This window comes from Orcinus orca, chromosome 9, assembly GCF_937001465.1.
Source record: "Orcinus orca chromosome 9, mOrcOrc1.1, whole genome shotgun sequence".
Classification (NCBI taxonomy): Eukaryota; Metazoa; Chordata; class Mammalia; order Artiodactyla; family Delphinidae; genus Orcinus; species Orcinus orca.
In genome coordinates, this window is record NC_064567.1 from 82022539 (window position 1) to 82046258 (window position 23720).

At 36.7% G+C, this 23720-nt stretch overlaps 1 protein-coding gene across 1 annotated transcript in view; it reads left to right on the plus strand.

The window, feature by feature from the left end:
- The window catches only part of SEMA3C (semaphorin 3C), a 191157-nt gene that overhangs the window by 74273 nt on the left and 93164 nt on the right, over window positions 1-23720 (plus strand). The window contains exon 3 of the mRNA XM_004263410.3: window positions 23482-23642. Coding sequence (XP_004263458.1) covers window positions 23482-23642 — 161 coding nt within the window. The remainder of the gene's footprint in view (window positions 1-23481; window positions 23643-23720) is intronic.

A 23720-nucleotide genomic window follows, 5' to 3' on the forward strand; every position in this document is an offset into this window, starting at 1 on the left:
AAAATCAGGGAAAAGTATTATATCAGCAATGGTAATTTTTCCTTTTATGTATCTACTCAACAAAAGTATCAAAGTTCTTTAATTCTTGAAGCTTAGTCATGCTACTTCCCCTCTGGTTTGAAATTCTAGGTGGAAAAGCTGTTTATAAATGATACAAAATGAAGGCTAAATAAATATTCTTGTATTATTTTTCATGCAGAACAGTAACTAGAAGATTAAGCAGTTATCCACTCATGGTAGAATTAGGTAGACATACTTAAAGCTAAATTTAGAAACTTAGCTGCAAAATGATGTTTTGTATGACATTCAAAAGCTGGATGAAGGAGGCAGTAAAATCTCTTGCCTTAAGAAACATGTGTTGCTGTGAAACATGATAAGGGGAAGGGTGCCAAAGTAAGTTTATGAGTGATCTTATCATCTCCCCAACTAAGAGACTGTGGTCAATTTCAAGAGAGGGATTCTAGAGTTAGAAAAAGGCAGGATTCCTTCATCTAGATTTTGCAATGAAATTGTCATGAAAAAATCCATCATAGATTGAAAAATGAAAAGAAAATATGGATGAAAATGACTACGTTCGATAAAATACAAAGGCTGAGTAAATATATGTAAGAAAGAAATACTTCATTAAAACAAGATAGGGCTTCCCTGGTGGCGCAGTGGTTGAGAGTCCACCTGCCGATGCAGGGGACACGGGTTCGTGACCCGGTCGGGGAGAATCCCACATGCCGCAGAGCGGCTGGGCCCGTGAGCCATGACCGCTGAGCCTGCGCGTCCGGAGCCTGTGCTCCCCAACGGGAGAGGCCACAGCAGTGAGAGGCCCGCGTACTGAAAAAAAAAAATCAAGATAAAGAAAGGAGGATGGGGGCTTCCCTGGTGGCGCAGCGGTTGAGAGTCTGCCTGCCGATGCAGGGGACACGGGTTCGTGCCCCGGTCCGGGAAGATCCCACATGCCGCGGAGCGGCTGTGCCCGTGAGCCATGGCCGCTGAGCCTGCGCGTCCGGAGCCTGTGCTCCGCAACGGGAGAGGCCACAACAGTGAGAGGCCCGCGTACCGCAAAAAAAAAAAAAAAAAAAAAAAAAAGAAAGGAGGATGAAAAAGAATGTTCAGTTTGAAGAAATATTTGGACTTGGAATATTTTGCCTATGTTTTCTAAATGTACTTAACAGAGGAATAGAAAGAGTAGAAATCCTTTGAAAAATAAAAACATTGTAAACTGTAAAAAGGATGGGACTAAGAAGTTGTTTTAGACTTCTCTAAAGAAGGCTATCTTTTTTTTTCCCCAAGTGTATTAAGGGAAGAAATATTTGACAGCACTCCATGACCTGACCTTGGCCGTATTCTATGTCCAGAGTATGGAGACATGAAGGCGGTAAAGTTATCATCTAATAAATGTTTAAATTGCCTGATTTATGCATAGCATATACTTGCTGTTTGTAGACACACTGGCTCTCATGCCTGCTGCCATAGTAAACTGCAGACTACTCAGTATTGAAGACTTGTTGACTAATTACATTATTGACTCATTGTCTGAAATGCATCATAAGCAAAATGAGAATGCCAAGTGAATTTGCTTTTATTAATTTTGGAAAAGGAAAAAACTACTCTGTACCAGTACTATTCAGATTTGGTCTTTCATAAATGGCAGAGAGTGCCCACACATGGTAAATACAGAAAATCAGACTGTTATCAGTCCACAATGTGGTAAATACAGAAAATCAGAGTACAACCATTTGACAAAGTACTGTACAGTAAGTGCCCTACATATGAACCTTCAAGTTTCAAACTTTCAAAGATGCGAATGTGCGTTTGCACGTCCGGTCCCGAACGTTCACGTGTCTGGCATATATTGTCACGTGCTTACATTCTCTACAAGTGGTTGTGCTTTTGTGTACTTTACTGTACAGTCCTGTATAGAGTACAGTATCTTTATTTCAAGCTAGATCTGCAAGAGGATGACTTCATTGAACTCCTTGCTGTGCAACATGAGGAGCTTACTGATGAAGACCTGATGGAATTGGAGGCCCAGAGAAAGGACGAAGAGAGACAAGAGGAAGAAGAAGTAACTGAAGAACCGAAGAGATTCACAACGCAGGAAATGGCAAGGGGTTTTTCTTTATTGAGGAGGCACTGTTAGTTTTTGAGGCACAGGACCCAAATGCAGAATGGTACACAAAGGTTGCAGCAGCCGTTCACAATGCAATCTAGTGCTACCGTGTCATCTATGATGAGAAAAAAGAGCTACTATCCATACATCACTGGATCATTTTTTCAAGAGGGTAGATAGAATTGAATCCAGCAAGGAACCAGAACCTGTGCCATCAACGTAAGGCATGAGTGAAATGGCAGCTCGCCCTCCATCTCCTATAGCTGACGATCCTTCAGCTCTACCATCTCCCACCTCCTCTCCCTCCTCCAGTCAGTAACTCTTCTTGCCTGTTCACTCGATGCCAGCCCCTGTATGCCAGCTGTTGTGCTGTACTACTGTACTTTTCAAAGTACTATACTGTAAGATTAAAAATGTTTTCTTTATTTTTTGTGTTTGTTTTTTATGTATTATTTGTGTGAAAAGTATTATAAACCTAGTACAGTACGGTACTATATAGCAGACTGTGTTAGTTGTGTACCTAGGCTAACTTTGTTGCACTCACAAACAAATTAGACTTAATGAACGTGCTCTCGGAACGGAACTCGTTTGTATGTAGGGGACTTACTGTAATGTTAACTGAATCTAATGTTAAGAAATTTGGGATTGAATTTTGTATGGCTGAGTTGTTAATTTTCACGTACCTAGAAATTCACTTTTATTATATGTTACAAAAATAAAACAAACAAAACACTTGTCCTTCACCACTGATCATTTGAAAAGGATTAGTCTATACCACTCTGGCTTCAAATTCCCTCCATGGTGAATGACAAATAGTTGAAGTCAGGCAACACTACCTGCTGGGACAAATAATCCTTTCTCTTCTCTTCTCCCTCTCTCTCCCCCAAATTGAGTTGAAAATTGAAGGCCAGTTTAAGCAATTTTTATTGAACAGGCACAATCTCCCAATGTCTCTAAAGCATTCCTGAGGTTTCTAAAATAAATAATAAAATTTTTTTTAAAGTGCCCACATTTGTGGGACAGATGCATCTGGTTGAGTCCAATATGTGTAAGAATAGATGTGTACTCACTGTGTTTCAATGGAAAGAACTTGAGTCAAGCTTTCCTGGATTCTAATCCTGACTCTACCACTCCCTAGCCATAATCCATCAACACACTTAACTCCTCTAAGCATAATTTCTTTATGTGTAAGACACAAAGTACAAAATATACACCTTGCAGTGCAAAGATTAAATGTATGTAATTAAAACACCTATCTCAGTGCCAGTAAAATAGTATGTTATTAATAAAGTCATTATTTTCATTTCTCACAGGAAAAGTGGGAATTGGTTAAGACTCTAAAGAAAGCGTAGTATTGGCTAAGCCTTAAAAAACATGGAAAAGTTAGCAAGGCAAATAAGACAAAAGAGACTAGTATGAACATAGCTGAGAGGCATGAGGTAAGAAGATGACTTTTAAGACATTACCGGCAGCTCTACTGGCAGGAGCATAAAGATCAAGGAGGAAATACCAAGTGCTGGGCTAAGGAGGTAAGCAAGGGTCAGGTCATGTAGTGTCTTGCTTAGTACACTCATAAGCAAGGAATTTTCTCTTTAGGTGGGACATTTATAACGTGAGTGTGTGGACCCCTACCTCCTATGCACCACCCCCATGGAACATGGAGGGATACTTGAATGAATGCCAGAGTTTCAGGGATACCCTGAAGTTTCACACATTTTATAGCTATGATCATATATGAAATTTTTGAGAAAAAAAGTACCCCATGGCTTCTAACAAGCTTGTAACTATTGGTTTAGAAAATAGGAAGTCACTGAATAGATTTAAAGTGGGACAGAAGTGCTAAGTGTAAAAGACATGGTCATGGTTAGCTTTTGGATGGTAGTTAATTCGGGTAGAGGCATGAAGCTGATGTGAGAATTCCACTTGACTTGTAGGGTGGAATCTAAGTCTTTTATCCCTAGCTCCCAGCACACAGACTGCCCCATAGTACCCATGTTTCTCCAACATTCAATAAATATTTGAACAAAGGAGAAGACTAAAAGCAGGAGGAACAGTTAGAAGGTTCATGCAATTATCTAGTCAGAGACATGATAAGTGTCTAGAATTAAAGAGTGATAATTGGGATGGAGAAAAGGTGACAGATTTGAGAGACATTTTAGAGGTAAATCGGCAAGACTCAGGAACTGATTGATTGGCTGTGAGGGAGGAATTAAGAATGATTTCCTGGTTTATAGATTGGATGATGGATGCTGGTGCCATTCTGTGCCTTGCTTTAAAGGCAGTTATCTTATACTGCCTTATATTATATTACCTTGAACATACCATATCTTCTCTTGAAGACTGTAGGTTTCTAGAAAGTTTTATTTTTTTAATTTTTATGGTATTCTCAATAGCAGTTGGTTTAGCCATGTCCAGCTAAGAAGTACTCAGGAAATATCTTTAAAAAAATTAAAGATGCTGTAGAGGGTATAGTTCAATTTCTAGAGCCTATAGGAATGATTACCTTTTGTATCCCATTTTCAAACTTTCTGCCAGTTTTGGCCTCACAACAGTTTTCAGTTAATGTGAGGAAACAGGAACCTCTCATAGAATGGAAGTGAAAAGCTGAACAGTATGACTGACTGTGCTTTGTAAATAGTGAAGTAGGAGAGGTCGGATAGGTAGGGTTTGGGAGTTCCTACTAGAGACTCAAAAAGAGCCGTTTCTCACTGAGCTGTTTTATAGTTTGACTTCTGATTTCATTTGGAAAGTTCTGCTTCTGAAGCAGGTAGGGAATGAAACCCTCTGACAAAGAGATATATTTTCACAGAACAGATACAGAGAATTTAGGGGGATATTTTCATGGTGGCTGTGTTATATATCTTGAAAATGATTTCAGTGATGTACTAAGTTGGCACATTGCATGCATTTCCTCAAAAAGACATAGTCCACTGCTGGTTAGGTATAGTTCAAAGGTTAGTGCCCTGATAGTATAGAAAGATGGTATGGTGAAGTAGAAAGGACAGTGGTTCTAGTGACAGAAAGACCTAATTTCAGTTTCTTTTCATTGGCATTTTCATTGTGTGACCTTGAAAAAGATGTCTGATTTTTCTGAGAAATATTAACCATTAGTCCCTGAAAATAGGAGTAACAATAATAGTTACTATATTATGAGCAATGTAATGTGCCTATAACTGTTCTTACTGCTTTAAGTTATTAACTTAATTCACCCTAACAGCAAATCCATGAGATAGATGATATCATTATCCTCAGTTTACAGATATGTAAATGGGGGCTTCAAGGAATTAAGTAACTGCTAGATAATACAAGGAGCAAGTGGCAAGGAGAGCATTTACCCTGGCACTCTGGACCCAGGGCCTAGACTGTGTACCACTATAGACCTTATAGGACTGTAATGAAGGGAAATAATTAATGGAAAATCTTAGAAAATATTGGACAAACATTTGATTCAATATTTTCAGTAGTAATACTAACGTGACAGATTTTCAGGGAGAACTGTGGATCTTAGTACAACTTATAACATTGGGTTTTTTAAAGGAAAAATTAATCTTGAACCTCAAATAATTAGCTTGCTCATTAATTTTTGGATCATATTTGTATATAAGATAGGGATTTTCTGTACCAAAAACTGGGGAAAAGGCCTTTCTGCACAGGTATTATAGCCGTACATAGGGCTTCAGTCCCTCTTGCCTATTTCCTTCTCACACATTTTTGAGACTCTTTCCAAATTCTTTGTGGAAAGAGGAGAACTGGGCAAAAGTGTAAGTTATCTCTGATCTTCACAAAGTCTTGTGAAGAAAAGTAAGTTCACCTTTTGGAGGATCTTGAATTCTTTGTCAGATGGCTTCAAATGACTTTGTCAGATGACTCCAAAAACCATTCTTCCAGTCACACATTGATATTAATTCTACAACCAGCAGCATATTTAAAACAAAGTTGAGGCTTTAGGCCAGAAATAATTTTAAGACCTTGAAGATAATAAAAATAGAGGTAGTCCCCAGTAACATGGGAGGGGCTTGTTTAGATAAAGTGGGAAGTGATATCCCTCCAGTGACGTGTCAGTTGAGTTCAGAATCAGAAGAAGGAAGCAGTCTTTGGAAGATCTGGTTAATCTCCTTGGCAGCAGCCCTGGAGTGTGTTCAGCAGAAAGATCCGAGAAGACCCTCTGAATAAGTGTTTTTGGAAGGAACTATTTTTATTCCTGTAAATTTTTATTTTTAATAAGCAATTCACATATCTCTTATGTGTATTAAAATTTTTAAACCACTACTATATTCAGGGAAAAGTAAAGGAGACCAAGTTCTCCTGCCGAGTATTCTTATCCTCCTTGAATTACCAGAGAACATGGACTTTGGGTCATACAGACTTACATTCAAAACTTGAGAAAGTTACCCAAGATTCATCCAAAATTTTTTTCTGTATGTTTAATGCAGAAAACAGTAGGACCAGTTAATAGGATTGTTGTGAGGACTAAGTGAAACAGTGTAAACTTTTCTTAGTAAATTGGGTACTTTGTATGTTCTCAATAGATAGTAGGTAGCGTGAGTGGTAAGTTAAGAAAGGCAGACTGGAAAAAGATCAAGAAAAATTGTATTCTACAAAAATCATTTACTTTTGTGTTGGAATCTGAGAACTGTTTTTGCTAGAATTTTGAAACATTATAACATTTTATTGGTGCACAGATTGCACTTCAATACAAATTAGATGTTAATTCAACAAACTTTATTTAGTAGGATTAACTCAGAAAATAACTGCAGAGTAATGCCCCAAAGCTATGACAGTGCACAAATACCCTGTTTAAAATTGAAACTCCAGTCTTAGCACAGAAACTAACAGCTATGAGTGATAGCTATTATGCTCCAGGTGCTTTACAACTATTTTCTCTTTCTGTTAGCACAATTGTCCCCTGAGATAGGTATTCTTATTCCATCATTCAGGTGGGGACACTCAGGCACTAATAATTTAATTTACTTACCTAAAGCCATGTAGTTAGATGCAGTGCCAAAATTTGGGTATAGATGTCTCTGTTTCGAAACACCACTCTTTATTCCAGAAAAATGCATTGGTAAAGAAAAAACAGAGTTTTATGTTAATTATCTGTATATCTTAGGTTAAAACTATTTTGAGACTTGAATTGTACTAACTTGAATTAATTTTCCACTTGGATGTTAAAAGACAATCTTGGTTGTTTGTACGTTCATTATTTATGAGTAATTAAGGTTGCAAAGTTTTAAAATTAGGGAAGTACAACTTGTATGTCTTTGATGAGATAAACCAAAGGCAAATGCCTAACTAAAACCTGTTTATCCACTCTTCTAGTTTTAGAGCGTAAAGTGGCTTGTTTGACTGTCTTGCTAAGTCACTTGAATTGTGTAATGTGAAATCCCTCAAATAACATCATTCCAACTATCTACACCTGTCATTTTGCCTAATAAAATGTGTTTTGCTTTTTGAGATTCAGTGATAAAAATGGCTATAAGTCAGTAGAATGAAACTTCCCTTCACATTAAATAGGCGACCGTGAGCTGTTAATACTCAGGTCAAACTTTTGGTTTTTAATAGCTTGTCACTTCCTTGTTTAAGTGTGCCTTATTTCCACCAAAAGATTTTACTTGTACCCTGAAAATTAAAGTGACAGCCTTGGCTAATTCTTACCTGATGGAAGCAACAGCATTTTGTAAAATAAATAAGCTTTGAGTCCATATTCTGCTATTCTCCTTGAAGTGCCTGCAGGAATGATAAATATTATGTCCCAGAGCAAAAGCAGAAAAGTACAACACTGATCTTCTAGTTTGAAAAATTGAGTGAGGCTGCATCTACTCCTTCTCAAAATGGGATCACGTTAAATTTGGAAACAAATGGTTTCCCAATCTAGGATGAAGTAAAGAGAAACCTCTTACATATACATTGAAAAGCCATTGTATATACGATGAGTCTTGGGCTTTTCAAAGCTGCAGGAAACATGGTTGGATCCTTTGTGCTTCTCTTGAAAAGAATCAAAGGGTAGCTCTATTACTATGTAGAGGCACACTCCCAAGGACTGTTTAAAAATCTCCTCTCCAGCAGCTGAGCACTGCAGTCACTGACCTTGTATTTTAGACAGTGTTAGGGGAGAGAGAAACAAGAAAAAAAGAGAAAAGGGAGCTTCTGCATTGAATGACTGATGAATGTGTTTAAAGTGAAATGAACATGTCTCCACTGTCCTCTACATTTTCCCAAATGTGTTTCTTTGTTTTGAAGCCAAAAGCAGTAACTTGGCTAAACAGTGAGTCATGTTGAATTAAATAATGTTTAGATAAAATAGCTGTCTCTTTAGGAAAATATCTCTGTATTTCTTTTTTCATAAAGTCTGGTTCTTTAGATTTGAGATTTTGTGGTATACAGTTTATTGTATTTTTTTCCTGTGTGCAAATGAAAATGGGTTTAAAGATGCATCAAGTGAAAGCAAAGTTCAAGAATTTTGGTAGTGGGAGGAGCTGGATTGTTAATTTCCAAATACTCTGTTTTACTGGAAGTTGTGGGTGGTCTTCCATCATTCTGAAAGAATCTAGAGATAGAAAAATTTTGGCAATATATAGCTGTTTTCCAGTTAGTGATAATTGGTATTTTTTTCCTTGTCTAGTTCAACATTTTGTTATATGTAGTGCAACCAGATTCTGGTATGAGAATATATTTAAATCATAGAGGTCTGTAGAGAAAGTTTGCACAGCCTGATTCTTGATTAAAGAGTAATTACAGTTCTTTAAACTGACAGAATGTTGAATTGAGCCATCAGTATTATCGGTTTCTTATTTCTAATTTAACACATCATGAAGAAGAACGTTAATAAGTTGAATTTTTTCCAAGACTTCTGTCCATGCATCTATGCAGGCATCTTATAGTTTAGTTATACAAAATGTTTTCTTCTACTTTATTCACTTAATATTGTGTCATAAAATAATCTCACTCTTGAAAACCCTTTAATAGTAGAATAGTCTTTGTAAAACTTGCAAGTTATCACGTAATGTGCTTTCTCAGATTTTTTCACTGGTGCCCCAAGCAACTTTGAAAAAATTGAAGCACTTTGGTTTGATATACAAGGAATTTGCATCTTTACAGGTTACTTGTGTGACAACCGAGAAGTTTGCATTTTTGCGTGTTGGTTGATTCCCTGATTCTGCCCACCCAAATCCTCTTTCTTATCAACTCTAAAAACTTCTAAACATATTTGAATCTTTCATCTCAGTGTTTCAACACAAGCTCTTTTTTCTCCCTGGAAAATGCTTATCTCTTTATTAAGTCATGTTTATCCTTCAGGTCACAGCTTATATGACACTCACAGAAGCTTTTTCTGACCCCTGATGTAAAGCAGCTGCCCTTGCTTTAAGCACTTATCTTGTCTTTTACCATACTTTGTGCATTTATTTCTGTGTATTAATTGAATAGAGTGGCTCAACTAAGATTTGTTGAATGAAGAAATAACGTCAAGTGCTTCCTTCTTTTTAAGATTTTCTTGTTATTTCCAGAAAGACTTAATCTTCCTTCCTCAATGTCCCCTTAATTTCCTGAGTCATCTTCTTGTACTGCAATTGTTTGTGTACCTCCATCGATGACTATCCATTTTGAAGGGAAACACCAAGAATTTTCATCTTTTAACTGGCCTCTGGCTCATTTACTATCTATTGAATGATTGAATAAATATATACCTCAAAGAATATTTTAATTTTGTGAAGAGCCTGCTGTATTTTTTTAAAATGTAAGCTTTATATCATAGGGAACTGGCATGAAGGGTCAGAGAACTTTATGGGGGTGAGATGGGACAAGAGACCTCACTCAGCACAAGGTAACTCCTACTACTCTTGCTCTAATCAAGTTTGCTAACTAGAAGTTCCCACTGGAGGGCCACAGGGTATCCAAAGAAAGTTTTATCGAAAGCATAGCAAATCAATAAATAGTAAAAATGTTGTGATAGACAAGTGTTAAATGCTACTATAAGAATCTTTCCATATGATGGTTTGTGTGGGGAATGGTTCACATTGGGAATTAGAGTGGGGGAGTGGGGTCTATTGTATTCTCTCTGCCCTAGGATTTTGCTGGCGTGATACAACATGTGAGCTCTTCACCTCTCCCCACTGCAAACAGCTGAGTCTGAGGTATTGTCTCCTTACCTACTGTTCTTACCTTGGACCCACTGTTTTTGAATAACTTGCCCCAAAGCAGCTTTTCCAGAAGTGTCAAGAGCTCTAGAAAGGAGGTGTCAGATGAAGTGTTTCCTCCTCCACAAGTTTATCTCCCTTGTTTACATCTTAAGTGGACACTCTGAAGCTGCGGTCTTCCTGACAGTAGGAATGTCAATGGTAATGACAGCTCAGCTCATCCATGCTATCCTCTACAGCTTAGCAATAGGTTCAGATTTGGTTCTACTTTCCAGAAGTTACTTCCTTCTAATTTAAAGACTCTCAAGACATCTTAGCTATCCCCTAATTGTATATTCTCCATATTCTGAGATAGACTCCAGCCACCATTTGCCACATACATGGAGCCAAAGATTGGAATCTAACATCTTTTTTTTTTAGAATTTTTTTTAATTTTTATTCTTTTTAATTGAATTTTATTGAAGTATAGTTGGTTTACAATGTTGTGTTAATTTCAGGTATACAGCAGAGTGATTCACTTTTGGTTTTGATTGCGTTTGGTTTGGTTTTGGGCCGTGCCTCATGGCATGCAGGATCTTAGTTCCCTCACCAGGGATGGAACCCATGTCCCCTGCAGTGGAAGAACGGAGTCCTACCACTGGACCACCAGGGAATTCCTGGCATCTAACATCTTTGAAGCCAGCTTTCATGTCTCCCAAGTCAGCTTAGAGGAAGGGAAGTCAGAATTTATAATTCTCTGGTTGATTGAATCACACAACACAAATGGAATATGCTTTAGGTAGGGAGAAAAAAAGCCTGGTTTTTGGCTTAGCTTCTTTTCCAGAAAGGACACAGTTGTATTACTGTGTATTACATATTGCTAAGATAGATTTTTAGAGAAGTCCTTTCTTCTTATCATTTTTATAGTAATATGAAGGATTACATTAGCTTTACAGATATTTTACAATAGTAGATAAAACTTATAAACAGTTAAAAAGGAATTATTTTCATGGACATTTTTATTGCTGCAGGGAACACTGGAGATCATTCTGGTTAATAAATAATCTCATTCCTCCTTTTATTTTGTAGATGTAAGACTTAAGGTGGGGGGAAATAGAAGGGGGGGAGTGATTGGGTGAATGGGGGCAAACGAAAACCTGTATCAACAAATGATGAAACAAGAACTTCAGCCCCAGTTGGCTCATTCTAAAACTGGGCCTTTCTCCCCATACACCTTACCTTTTAATAGTAATAAATTATTATCATGAAAACCTTAATTTAAAAAATTGGATAGCATTTTTTTTCTCACTTTATTGGTTCATGCTCATAATTTATTTTTTGAATTTTATTTATTTTATATACAGCAGGTTCTTACTAGTTATCTATTTTATACATATTAGTGTATATATGTCAATCCCAATCTCCCAATTCATCCCACCACCACCAACCCTGCCACCACTTTCCCCCACTGGTGTCCATACATTTGTTCTCTACATCTGTGTCTCTATTTCTGCCCTGCAAACCAGTTCGTCTGTATGATTTGTCTAGATTCCACATATATGCGTTAATATATGATATTTGTTTTTCTCTTTCTGACTTACTTCACTCTGTATGACAGTCTCTAGATCCATCCATGTCTCTACAAATGACCCAATTTCGTTCCTTTTTATGGCTGAGTAATATTCCATTGTATATATGTACCACATCTTTATCCATTTGTCTGTCAATAGGCTTTTAGGTTGCTTCCATGACCAGGCTATTGTAAATAGCGCTACAATGAACATTGGGGTGCATGTGTCTTTTTGAATTATGGTTTCCCAGTAGTGGGATTGCTGGGTCATATGGTAATTCTATTTTTAGCTTTCTAAGGAACCTCCATACTGTTCTCCATAGTGGAGATGTACATAGTGTATCGATTTACATTCCCACCAACAGTGCAAGAGGGTTCCCTTTTCTCCACACCCTCTCCAGCATTTGTTGTTTGTAGATTTTCTGATGATGCCCATTCTAACTGCTGTGAGGTGATACCTCACTGTAGTTTTGATATGCATTTCTCTAATAATTAGTGATATTCAGCAGCTTTTCTTGTGGTTCTTGACCATCTGTATGTCTTCTTTGGAGAAATGTCTAGGTCTTCTGCCCATTTTTTGATTGAGTTGTTTGGTTTTTTAATACTGAGCTGCATGACCTGTTTATATATTTTGGAGATTAATCGTTTGTCCATTGATGCATTTGCAAATATTTTCTCCCATTCTGAGGGTTGTCTTTTCATCTTGTTTATGGTTTCCTTTGCTTTGCAAAAGCTTTTAAGTTTCTTTAGGTCCCATTTGTTTATTTTTTACTTTATTTCCATTACTCTAGGAGGTGGATCAAAAAGATCTTGCTGTGATTTATGTCAAAGAGTGTTCTTCCTATGTTTTCCTCTAAGAGTTTTATAGTGTCTGGTCTTACATTTAGGTCTCGAATCCATTTTGAGTTTATTTTTGTGTATGATGTGAGGGAGTGTTCTAATTTCATTCTTTTACATGTAGCTATCCAGTTTTCCCAGCACCACTTATTGAAGAGACTGCCTTTTCTCCATTTTATATCCTTGCCTCCTTTGTCATGGATTAGTTGACCATAGGTGCGTGGGTTTATCTCTGGGCTTTCTATCCTGTTCCATTGATCTATATTTCTGTTTTTGTGCCAGTACTATATTGTCTTGATTACTGTAGCTTTGTAGTATAGTCTGAAGTCAGGGAGTCTGATTCTCCAGCTCAGTTTTTTTTCCCTCAAGACTTCTATGGCTATTTGGGGTCTTCTGTGTCTCCATACAAATTTTAAGATTTTTGTTCTAATTCTGTTAAAAATGCCATTGGTAATTTGCTAGGGATTGCATTGAATCTGTAGGTTGCTTTGGTTAGTATAGTCATTTTCACAATATTGATTCTTCTAATCCAAGAACATGGTATATCTCTCCATCTGTTTGTGTCATCTTTGATTTCTTTCATCAGTGTCTTATAGTTTTCTGAGTACAGATCTTTTACCTCCTTAGTTAGGTTTATTCCTAGGTATTTTACTCTTTTTGTTGCAGTGGTGAATGGAAGAGTTTCCTTAATTTCTCTTTCTGATCTTCCATTGTTAGTGTATAGGAATGCAAGAGATTTCTGTGCATTAATTTTGTATCCTGCAACTTTACCAAATTCATTGATTAGCTCTAGTAGTTTTCTGGTGGCATCTTTAGGATTCTCTATGTATAGTATCATGTCATCTGCAAACAGTGACACTTTTACTTCTTTTACAATTTGTATTCCTTTTATTTCTTCTTCTTCTCTGATTGCCGTGGCTAGGACTTCCAAAACTATGTTGAATAATAGTGGTGGGAGTGGACATCTTTGTGTTGTTCCTGATCTTAGAGGAAATGCTTTCAGTTTTTCACCATTGAGAATGATGTTTGCTGTGGGTTTGTCATATATGGTCTTTATTATGCTGAGGTAGGTTCCCTCTATGCCCACTTTCTAGAGAGTTTTTATCATAACTGGGTGTTGAATTTTGTCAAAAGCTTTTTCTGCATTTATGGAGATGATCATATGGTTTTTATTCTTCAGTTTGTTTACATGGTTTATCACATTGATTGATTTGCATATATTGAAGAATCTTTGCCTCCCTGGGATAAATCCCATTTGATCATGATGTATGATCTTTTTAGTGTGTTGTTGGATTCTGTTTGCTAGTATTTTGTTGAGGATTTTTGCCTCTATATTCATCAGTGACATTGGTCTGTAATTTTCTTTTTTTATAGTATCTTTGTCTGATTTTGGTATCAGGGTGATGGTGGCCTCATAGAATGAGTTTGAGAGTGTTCCTTCCTCTGCAATATTTTGGAAGAGTTTGAGAAGGATGGCTGTTAGCTCTTCTCTAAATGTTTGATAAAATTCACCTGTGAAGCCATCCAGTCCTGGACATTTGTGTTTTGGAAGATTTTTAATCACAGTTTCAATTTCATTAGTTGTGATTGGTCTGTTCATATTTTCTATTTCTTCCTGGTTCAGTCTTGGAAGGTTATACCTTTCTAAGAATTTGTCCATTTCTTCCAGGTTGTCCATTTTATTGGCATAGAGTTGCTTGTAGTACTCTCTTATGATGCTTTGTATTTCTGTGGTGTCCATTGTAACTTCTCCTTTTTCATTTCTAATTTTATTGATTTGAGTCCTCTCCCTGTTTTTCTTGATGAGTCTGGCTAGAGGTTTATCGATTTTGTTAATCTTCTCAGAGAACCAGCTTTTAGTTTTATTGATCTTTGCTATTGTTTTCTTTGGTTCTACTTCATTTATTTCTGCTCTGATCTTTATGATTTCTTTCCTTCTACCAACTTTGGGTTTTGTTTGTTCTTCTTTCTCTAGTTCCTTTAGGTGTAAGGTTAGACTGTTTATTTGAGATTTCTCTTGTTTCTTGAGATAGGCTTGTATTGCTATAAAGGCTTGTATTGCTATAAACTTCCCTCTTAGAACTGCTTTTGCTTCATCCCATACATTTTGGATCATCATGTTTTCATTGTCATTTGTCTCCAGGTATTTTTTGATTTCCTCTTTGATTTCTTCAGTGATCTCTTTGTTGTTTAGTAACGTATTGTTTAACCTCCATGTGTTTGTGTTTTTTATGTTTTTTTCCCCTGTAATTGATTTCTAATCTTATAGTGTTGTGGTTGGAAGAGATGCTTGTTATAATTTCAGTTTTCTTAAATTTACCGAGGCTTGATTTGTGACCCAAGATGTGATCTATCCTGGAGAGTGTTCCATGTGCACTTGAGAAGAAAGTGTAATCTGCTGTTTTTGGATGGAATGTCCTATAAACATCAATTAAATCTATCTCGTCTATTGTGTCATTTAAAGCTGGTGTTTCCTTATTAGTTTTCTGTCTGGATGATCTGTCCATTGGTGTAAGTGAGGTGTTAAAGTCCCCCACTATTATTGTGTTACTGTCAATTTCCTCTTTTATAGGTGTTAGCAGTTGTATTGAGGTGCTCCTACGGGTATATATATATTTTTAATTGTTATATCTTCTTCTTGGGTTGATCCCTTGATCATTATGTAGTGTCCTTCCTTGTCTCTTGTAACATTCTTTATTTTAAAGTCTATTTTATCTGATATGAGTATGCTACTCCAGCTTTCTTTTGATTTCATTTGCATGGAATATCTTTTTCCATCCCCTCACTTTCAGTCTATATGTGTCCCTAGGTCTGATGTGGGTCTCTTCCAGACAGCATATATATGGGTCTTGTTTTTGTATCCATTCAGTGAGACTATGTCTTTTGGTTGGAGCATTTAATCCCTTCACGTTTAAGGTAATTATTGATATGTATGTTCCTATGACCATTTTCTTAATTGATATGGGTTTGTTTTTGTAGGTCCTTTTCTCCTCTTTTGTTTCCCACTTAGAGAAGTTCCTTTAGCATTTGTTGTAGAACTGGTTTGGTGGTGCTGAATTCTCTTAGCTTTTGCTTGTCTGTAAACTTTTGATTTCTCCATCAAACCTGAATGAGATCCTTGCCAGGTAGAATAATCCTGGTTGTAGGTTCTTCCCTTTCATCACTTTAAATGTATCGTGCCACTCCCTTCCGGCTTGTAGAGTTTCTGCTGAGAAATCAGCTGTTAACCTTATGGGAGTTCCTTTGTATGTTATTTGTCATTTTTCCCTTGCTGCGTTCAATAATTTTTCTTTGTCATTAATTTTTGTCAGTTTGATTACTGTGTGTCTCGGTGTGTTTCTCCTTGGGTTTATGCTGCCTGGCATTCTCTGTTCTTCCTGGACTTGGGTGGCTATTTCCCTTCCCATGTTAGGGAAGTTTGCAACTATAATCTCTTCAAATATTGTCTCAGGTCATTTCTCTCTCTCTTCTCCTTCTGGGACCACTATAAAGTGAATGTTGTTGCATTTAATGTTGTCCCAGAGGTCTCCTTGGCTGTCTTCATTTCTTTTCATTCCTTTTTCTTTATTCCGTCCTGTGGCAGTGATTTCCACCATTCTGTCTTCCTGGTCAGTTATCCGTTCTTCTGCCTCAGTTACCCAGCTATTGATTCCTTCTAGTGTATTTTTCATTTCAGTTCTTGTATTGTTCATCTCTGTTTGTTCTTTAATTCTTCTAGGTCTTTGTTAAACATTTCTTGCATCTTCTCAATCTTTTCCTCCATCTTTTTCTGAGGTCCTGGATCATCTTCACTATCATTATTCTGAATTCTTTTCCTACAAGGTTGCCTATCTCCACTACATTTAGTTGTTTTTCTGGGGTTTTATCTTGTTCCTTCATCTAGTACAAAGTCCTCTGCCTTTTCATTTTGTCTATCTTTCTGTGAATGTGGTTTTCCTTCCACACGCTGCAGAATTGTAGTTCTTCTTATTTCTGCTCTCTGCTCTCTGGTGGATCCATGGTCATAATTTTTAATTCATTAAAATTAAAAGATCATAAAACTCAATATAACAGAATAAAGGGAGAGAGTGTGAACGAACAAAGAACTTTGTCTCATATTTTGAGGCAGTTTCAGATGCAAAACTCTACAGAAAACAGTGTGGGCCTTAGCAAGTCATACAGTATAGTCCCCCACCCCCCAATCCATGGCATTTTAAACCATTTCAAATGATCTTTCAGGCAGCCTTTAAGAGAAGAGAAAATTCAAAGGGAAATCGAGCAAATCTCAGCAGATCTGAGACCTGACATCAAGAGACCTGATCAACAAAGCCTTTATGAAGCAGTCCAATTTAAATTACATCGAAATTACTGCTTGAGTTATGAGTAGGAGTTAGAAAAAGGCAGGAAAAGTCCTCTCAGCAAGAGGAATAAAATGTACAAAGACCCTAAGGCAGAAAGGAGGAAGGCAAGTTTGAAGATGTGAAAAGGTCAGAAGGGTGAGAACACAAACAAAATATCCAAATAGTGATGATTGAGATTTTCTAGTGAGGTAATCTTGAGCCAGATTATAGCAGGCCTCAAAGGCCATGTTAAGAATTTTGGATTTTGTTCTAAAAGTAATGGAAAATCATTCAAGACAGGAAGAGAAAGCTTAAAATTAGAATAATCATTTAAACCATGAATCTTTTGAGAGTGTAAAGGGGGCACTATTGATAATTACACTGGTAAAACAGCCCAAAGCTGGGCTGTTTGTGGCAAGCCAGGATGAGAATCATCTTTAAAAGCTCTTATATATTGGTTAATTTGCCCTCTGATGCAGTGCCTGGGAGATACATTCTGTATTCACTGTTGTCCTTCCCTGGCCAGACTCACTGAATAGAACTGTTTTCCTTTTTCTTTCTTTCATCCATTTGGCAGTTTGCTTCCATTTAGCCAATCATGCCCATCCATCAAAAACATAGAAAATGTGGAACCATTTACCTCTTACATGAAGCTATATCTGACTCTCTGATCTCACTCTCATGCAGCTTTTCTTGGACTTGATCTGATGATTTAATGAGAAGAGCATCACTGAGAATTTGATTATTCTCAATTTGTTTGGAGTATGTTCTCCTCTCCCCACCCCACCTCACCCCCTGCTCCTCAAATTGGCAAAGAAAAAATTTCAGAGACTGAGGCATTTCTTATACTATATTTGGCACTGCACAGACTCATGGGCAGGTCAAGAACATAGTAAAAACCCAATAAATAAGTGTTTAAATTGTCCGTCTTATTTGAAAAACAAAAGGGTGTCTTATAGAGTTCACAGATTAAGGAACCCACCTTGCTTTGAATCCTGGCTCTAGCCTCTTCTTTTCTTTCCTATGTGATCTTGGTTAGATTGCTCAAATGAACTGAATTTTAGTTTCCTTAAATGTGGAACAGGAATGATATTAAAGCCTAACAAAGAGGTTTTAAATGCAAATTAAACAGGTGTTTTAAGCACCTAGAACAGTTACTTCTGCTGTTAGACCCACAAGTGGTAGCTATTTGGGTCTATTATTTTTGAGCAAATGTGCTTTTACTACATTCCTTCTGGTGTCTCTTTGCCTTAGGAATTAGGAACTGCAGTGTCAGCCTGCTGAAGTTTCACTGGTCTTTATCTGCCTGTTTGTCCTAAAGGGATAGGTGAAGTTCAGTTTCTAAGCCACTTTCAAGATAGTGAGCCTCAGGGAGAGGATGGGTCATTTAAGCCCACTCTACTTAAAATTCTTCTGAGATAAGACATTCAGGAGAGGAAATTATCCTGTCAGTAGCAATGTCTCCAAAGTAAAAGACATGCTAAGGATTTACTTTAAAATCTGTAGGTGTGCATTCTGCCAGAGGGAGAGCTGAGGTTTATGGTGAGGAAACTGTCATGGTGGGCTTAGCCAAACAAAATAACAGAATGTAAGTCAAGATTTGGAATTGTCGTAGGGGCCTGGTATGTTCATATTAGTGTCCTGTTTTGTGAGCAGATGTCTAGCCTGCCTTGATAAGGGCTTAATAAAGATGTATTGAATATATAAATTAATAGCATATCGGGGTACATGTGTCCTTTTGAATTATGGTTTTCTCAGGGTAAAAGCCCAGTAGTGGGATTCCTGGGTCATATAGTAGTTCTATTTTTAGTTTTTTTAAGGACCCTCCATACTGTTCTCCATAGTGGCTGTATCAATTTACATTGGCACCAACAGTGCAAGAGGGTTCCCTTTTCTCCACAGCCTCTGGGGCACACTCACTCACTTGGTTATTCCTGCACTCCTTCCACACATCTATTCTGAGTAGCTGCTCTGTGACAGGGCCCATGACATTAACATCCCTTGATTTCCAAACCATGCTTTCTCTCTCTGTGACAACCTTCACAGCAGGGGCCCTGGGGATGGGACAGTCTTCAGGTGTGGTAGACACTTGGTCTTCATTAATTTTGCTGTTTAATAAATAGTGTCTGATGGCAGAAGATGACCTTGTTGCTTTCCTGCTTTGTAGCTTCCCAAGGCTCACAAATGTCCTTAGAACAGAGTAGCAGCCTCTTATGTTGGTACTCAAAGCCTTTGTGATAGGGATCCTGCCTCTCCAATATTTTCCAGAACTTCTTAACTCATCTTGTGGTCCCTAAAAATAAAATATTAAAGTAATGCCAAAAAAATTTAATTAATTAATAGCACATCATGAACTTTAAATATAATTAATAAGCCACCATTGCATATGCTTCTCATAAAGAGACCCCTGGGGATTGATTTTCAATCAGGTAATCTTTTGCTTGTTTTTGAAACTTATAAAAGGCCAAAGATAATATAGTATTCTGAGGGAATGTGTTCCCTAATCAGTAGTTTAACAGATATATATTATTCATAAAAGAGAACTCTAGACTCTCCACCAAGATCACATTTTCGAGCACATTAATAAGTTCTCACTGACTTAGTCACCTCAGAAATCTTAAGATCACTAACAGAGAACAAAGGTTAATTCTTAATATGGTTAGGGATAGAGTGTTAATTACAGACAATATATTCTGTATATTAAACTATGTTGTAATTGCTATAGCAGTGTGTTGACTATATTCAAGTGGTCCCAGAAGCTTATACTGCGAGGGTTTATACTTGGGGGGAACTTATTTTTCTCCCAGCCCTGGTTAAATTCTCAAGGCTCACAATAGTTTCCATACAAAGGTAAGCCCATGTCAATACATGAATTTCAGGTAAGCATATCATGCTACAAATTTTCCCTCAGGGAACACTGCCATGGAAGACATTACAGTAATTTTCCACCCTAGAACGCTACAATAATGTGCATTTCAGGATAGAAGCATGTAGTATTTTTTTTAATACTGTTTCCCAGGAGATTTTCCCAAGGATTTAGAGACCTACACTGCCCTTTGTGGGGCCGCTGCATTTTCTAATACTGCATACTCTCAAAGTTCCTTCTCAGTCAGTTGAGCATGTCCGGAGAAACAGCTCAACTAGCTGTACCTCCAATGCTGTGAAAAGAATGACATAATTATTAAGATGTAAAGAAATGTAGGACAGTGCCATTCTGTGACTTGTTTAGATGAGAGACCAATAATTGTGAATTCCTTCTCTCGCTGTAACCAAATCATTAAATCAGTCATTTTCTCTAACTGTAGCCAAATTATTGAATCATTCATTGACTTAAGTTGGATCTGCATTAAACCAAAAATGATGGATTATTCAGTCATTCTCTTTATAGATAAAAATCCTGGATGCTTTGAACTCATCTCTTTATTCCTTAAGAAAAAAAAAAGGTTCATTTTGATTTTTTTGTTTTTCCCAAGCCCCAGAGTTCAGCTATGGCTAACTACCAGCAGTTTAAATAGCATTTAAAAAAAATAGCCTTAGCTTCTAGGCTTCTAACAGAGGCACTTCTAAAGTAAATCTTCCTTGGTTAACAGCTGTCAGCTATCAATGAGCTATAGGTAATTAAATTTGAAGATAGCTTTATGGCCCAGAAAAAGAGATAAAATCCTTGGACCAGAAAGGTCTTAAGTTAATGCAGTTATTGCTCCCTCTGGTATTTGAATTAATGCAAGAAATTGATTATTTTCTAACGAAACAGGTAAAGAGGAGAACTGCCATTGTTTGTTACTTGCAAGTAAAATTTAGTTGAGACTGTTTTCCCAGCCCAGTTCACACTCTTGGTTTTATTTCAATATACATTGGGAAGAGAAGGCAAAAAAAAAAAAAAAAAAAAAATTTTTTTTTTTTTTAAATAGCCAGACTAAACAAACCATGGTAGAAAGAGTGAGAAGGTGTTAGTGGCTGTGAACACTGGAGAGATATTATCAGATATGATCAGTTAGTAAGGGTTTAAACAACAGGAAATGAAAACCTCAATTCAAGGTGCCTAAAAAAAAGCAAGGATTTTTTTAAAAAAAATCATATATAACAGAAGTAATCCTGTAGTAGAACAGTTGTAGGGTTAGTGTAGACATTGAATGATTTCTTATAGAACTCAGCATTTTTCCTAAATTTCTGCTTGCCATTCTCAGATAGCAATCTTTTTGGTAGCAGCAACTGCTGAAAGTATTATATTCTCACTTACCAATGTCCAGAGGCAGAAAAAGAAATCACCTCTTTTTTGTGCCATTTTTAAGACCCAAGAAACCTCTTCTAGTAACCTTGCAGAAGACTTCCCTCTAAATCTCATCGGCCAGAACTAGTCACATGGTCATATTTTTAGTCACTCTCTTGCTGGGGGATCCACTATGGTTGGCATATGGTTCCCTGCCAACAGGAAAGAGAAAGAAAATATCTGTTAGACAGAGGGTCAGTAATCTCTCCTGCCAAAAGGAGCACACTGATCTTCTACTGTGTGCTGGTGGAACATCCTTTGAGCTATGTAATTACATAACCAATTTATAGATGAGAAAATCGAAACCTGGGAGAAACAAGGTAGTTTTTTTAAACTAACAGATTAGTAAGTGATGAAACTGGGATTTCAACTCAGAACTGTCTGACTCCAATTCTGTACTCTCTCCACTGCTGCCTGTACCATGCCTCACTTTGAGTTTCAATTACAGAGATACTCTTTTTGGATCTAATGATCAATGCATCTCTGTGTTTTGCTTTTCACTTTAGACTTACTGTTCCTCAGAGCTTCCTCAGAGCTGTCTACTCTCTGAGCTTCATATCATCCATGAGAAGAACTAGAAATCTCTCCCTGCAGATTTGATATTTTTAATGACAAATTAGTTATCTAATTTTACATGCTTGTGGGACATTTCCACTTTTACTTGAATTTAATCTATCAACACTCAAGTAATCTCTTTACCAAAGAAATTTCCTTTTTGAATCTCTCAAAATTAGTAAAGGCCATGTTCATTTAACCTGTTCTCAGTTTACATCTTTGGAAGATAATTACCTCTTCCTTTTACCCAAAGACCAACTTCATATAAAATCATTCCAAATCCTTTAAGTGACCCTCACGTCAACTCCTCTCTTCCTTTCTATTTCTGGCAAATCAGGTCTTTATCATCATCATATCTGGAAGAGCATCTCTTAGTTTTCCAGTCTCACAGGCCCCAAAATTATCCTGCACACCAAATTATTATTCTTAAATATGATTTATTATTTTACTGTCCTGCTCAAATAATTTGAGTAGATTCTACATGTGACAAAAAGAAATATTAAATATATTAATACATATAAATCAGACAATTTAGTCTTCCATATTTTCTCCCTGTGTAAAGAATTGTTCTTCTTACTCGTCTGGCTGAAGCTTGAAGTCTTGTCCCAAGTCATAATAATAGGTAACCCATGTAATCCATGTCACTGTGAGACAGGTACTCTTTTAAGCTCTTGATGTATATTAACAATTTAAACCTCACAATACCCCTATGATGTAGGGACTATTATTATCCTGACTTTAAAGATGAAGACACTGGAGTCTAGAGGGATAAAGGCACTGGCCAAGTACATATATAAATGAAATTGTAGAGCCAGCATTCAGACTCCAGTGACTGAGCCCCAGATGCCACAAACTCAGTCATATTTTACTTCTTTAATCTGTGTATTTCACTGGAGAGTTATTTATTCATGAGGTATTTGTTGAATATCTATTCTGCACCCAATCAGCACCCTACAAATGATGTTTTACAGGAAAATTATGCAGCCATGAATCTCCTCCACTGGATGAAAAGCAAGCTTTATTAAACACCCTGGATTTTAGGCAAAATCAAAGGAGAATGTGTCTTCTCCCACCTTTAGTGACATTTGTTGCATTTTATATTCTCTCTCATGTTCTGAGCTCTTGGATATTTTTTCCTACTTCAGCAACAACCTCTGGTCTAGCAGAGGCTAACTTTTTTCCTGAACACAATCCAAGTAATTTATAGAAAAATTTATTAAACTAGTTAGAATTATGTTGAGGAAGTAAGGTAAATATTCAGGGTAGGAAACAACAACCCTAAAATGATGAACGTATTGAAGTCCAACCATAAAATATTAAGAGAGTCTAGGAAGACATTCATACCATCATTGCTTTTGTTTTTTGTTCAATCTAATCACTTGCTATATTTTTTTGGGTGATTTATTTTAACAAGCTTTGAGCTGATGACAAACAGTAAACAACTGAGTTGAGGTCCTAGCAAAATGTGAATAATTTTGTAATCAAGTAGTACTACTATAAACTTTAACATTGCATTTATGGATTTATTTATGTTTTAATTCAACATAGAGGAAATAAATAAAAATATCCACTAATATAACTGTTTTAAAATTAATTTATTGTAGGAGGAAAATGTATTTTGACTTTTTTGGTAAATATTTCCATAAGATAATTTTCATTAAAATAATGGAATCAAGATACTCAATTTTCACTTGTGCTATTCACTATTTCAGAGCTTCGAGAAACCAAGACCTCTGAATACTTCAGCCTATCTCACCACCCTTTAGACTACAGGATATTATTAATGGATGAAGATCAGGACCGGATATATGTGGGCAGCAAAGATCACATTCTTTCCTTGAATATTAACAACATAAGTCAAGAACCTTTGAGTGTAAGTTTATCATTTTCATGAGGGCAATGCTAAATTCCTAGGTGTCTTTTTCTTTAAAAGTTTCAAATACAATGAAAA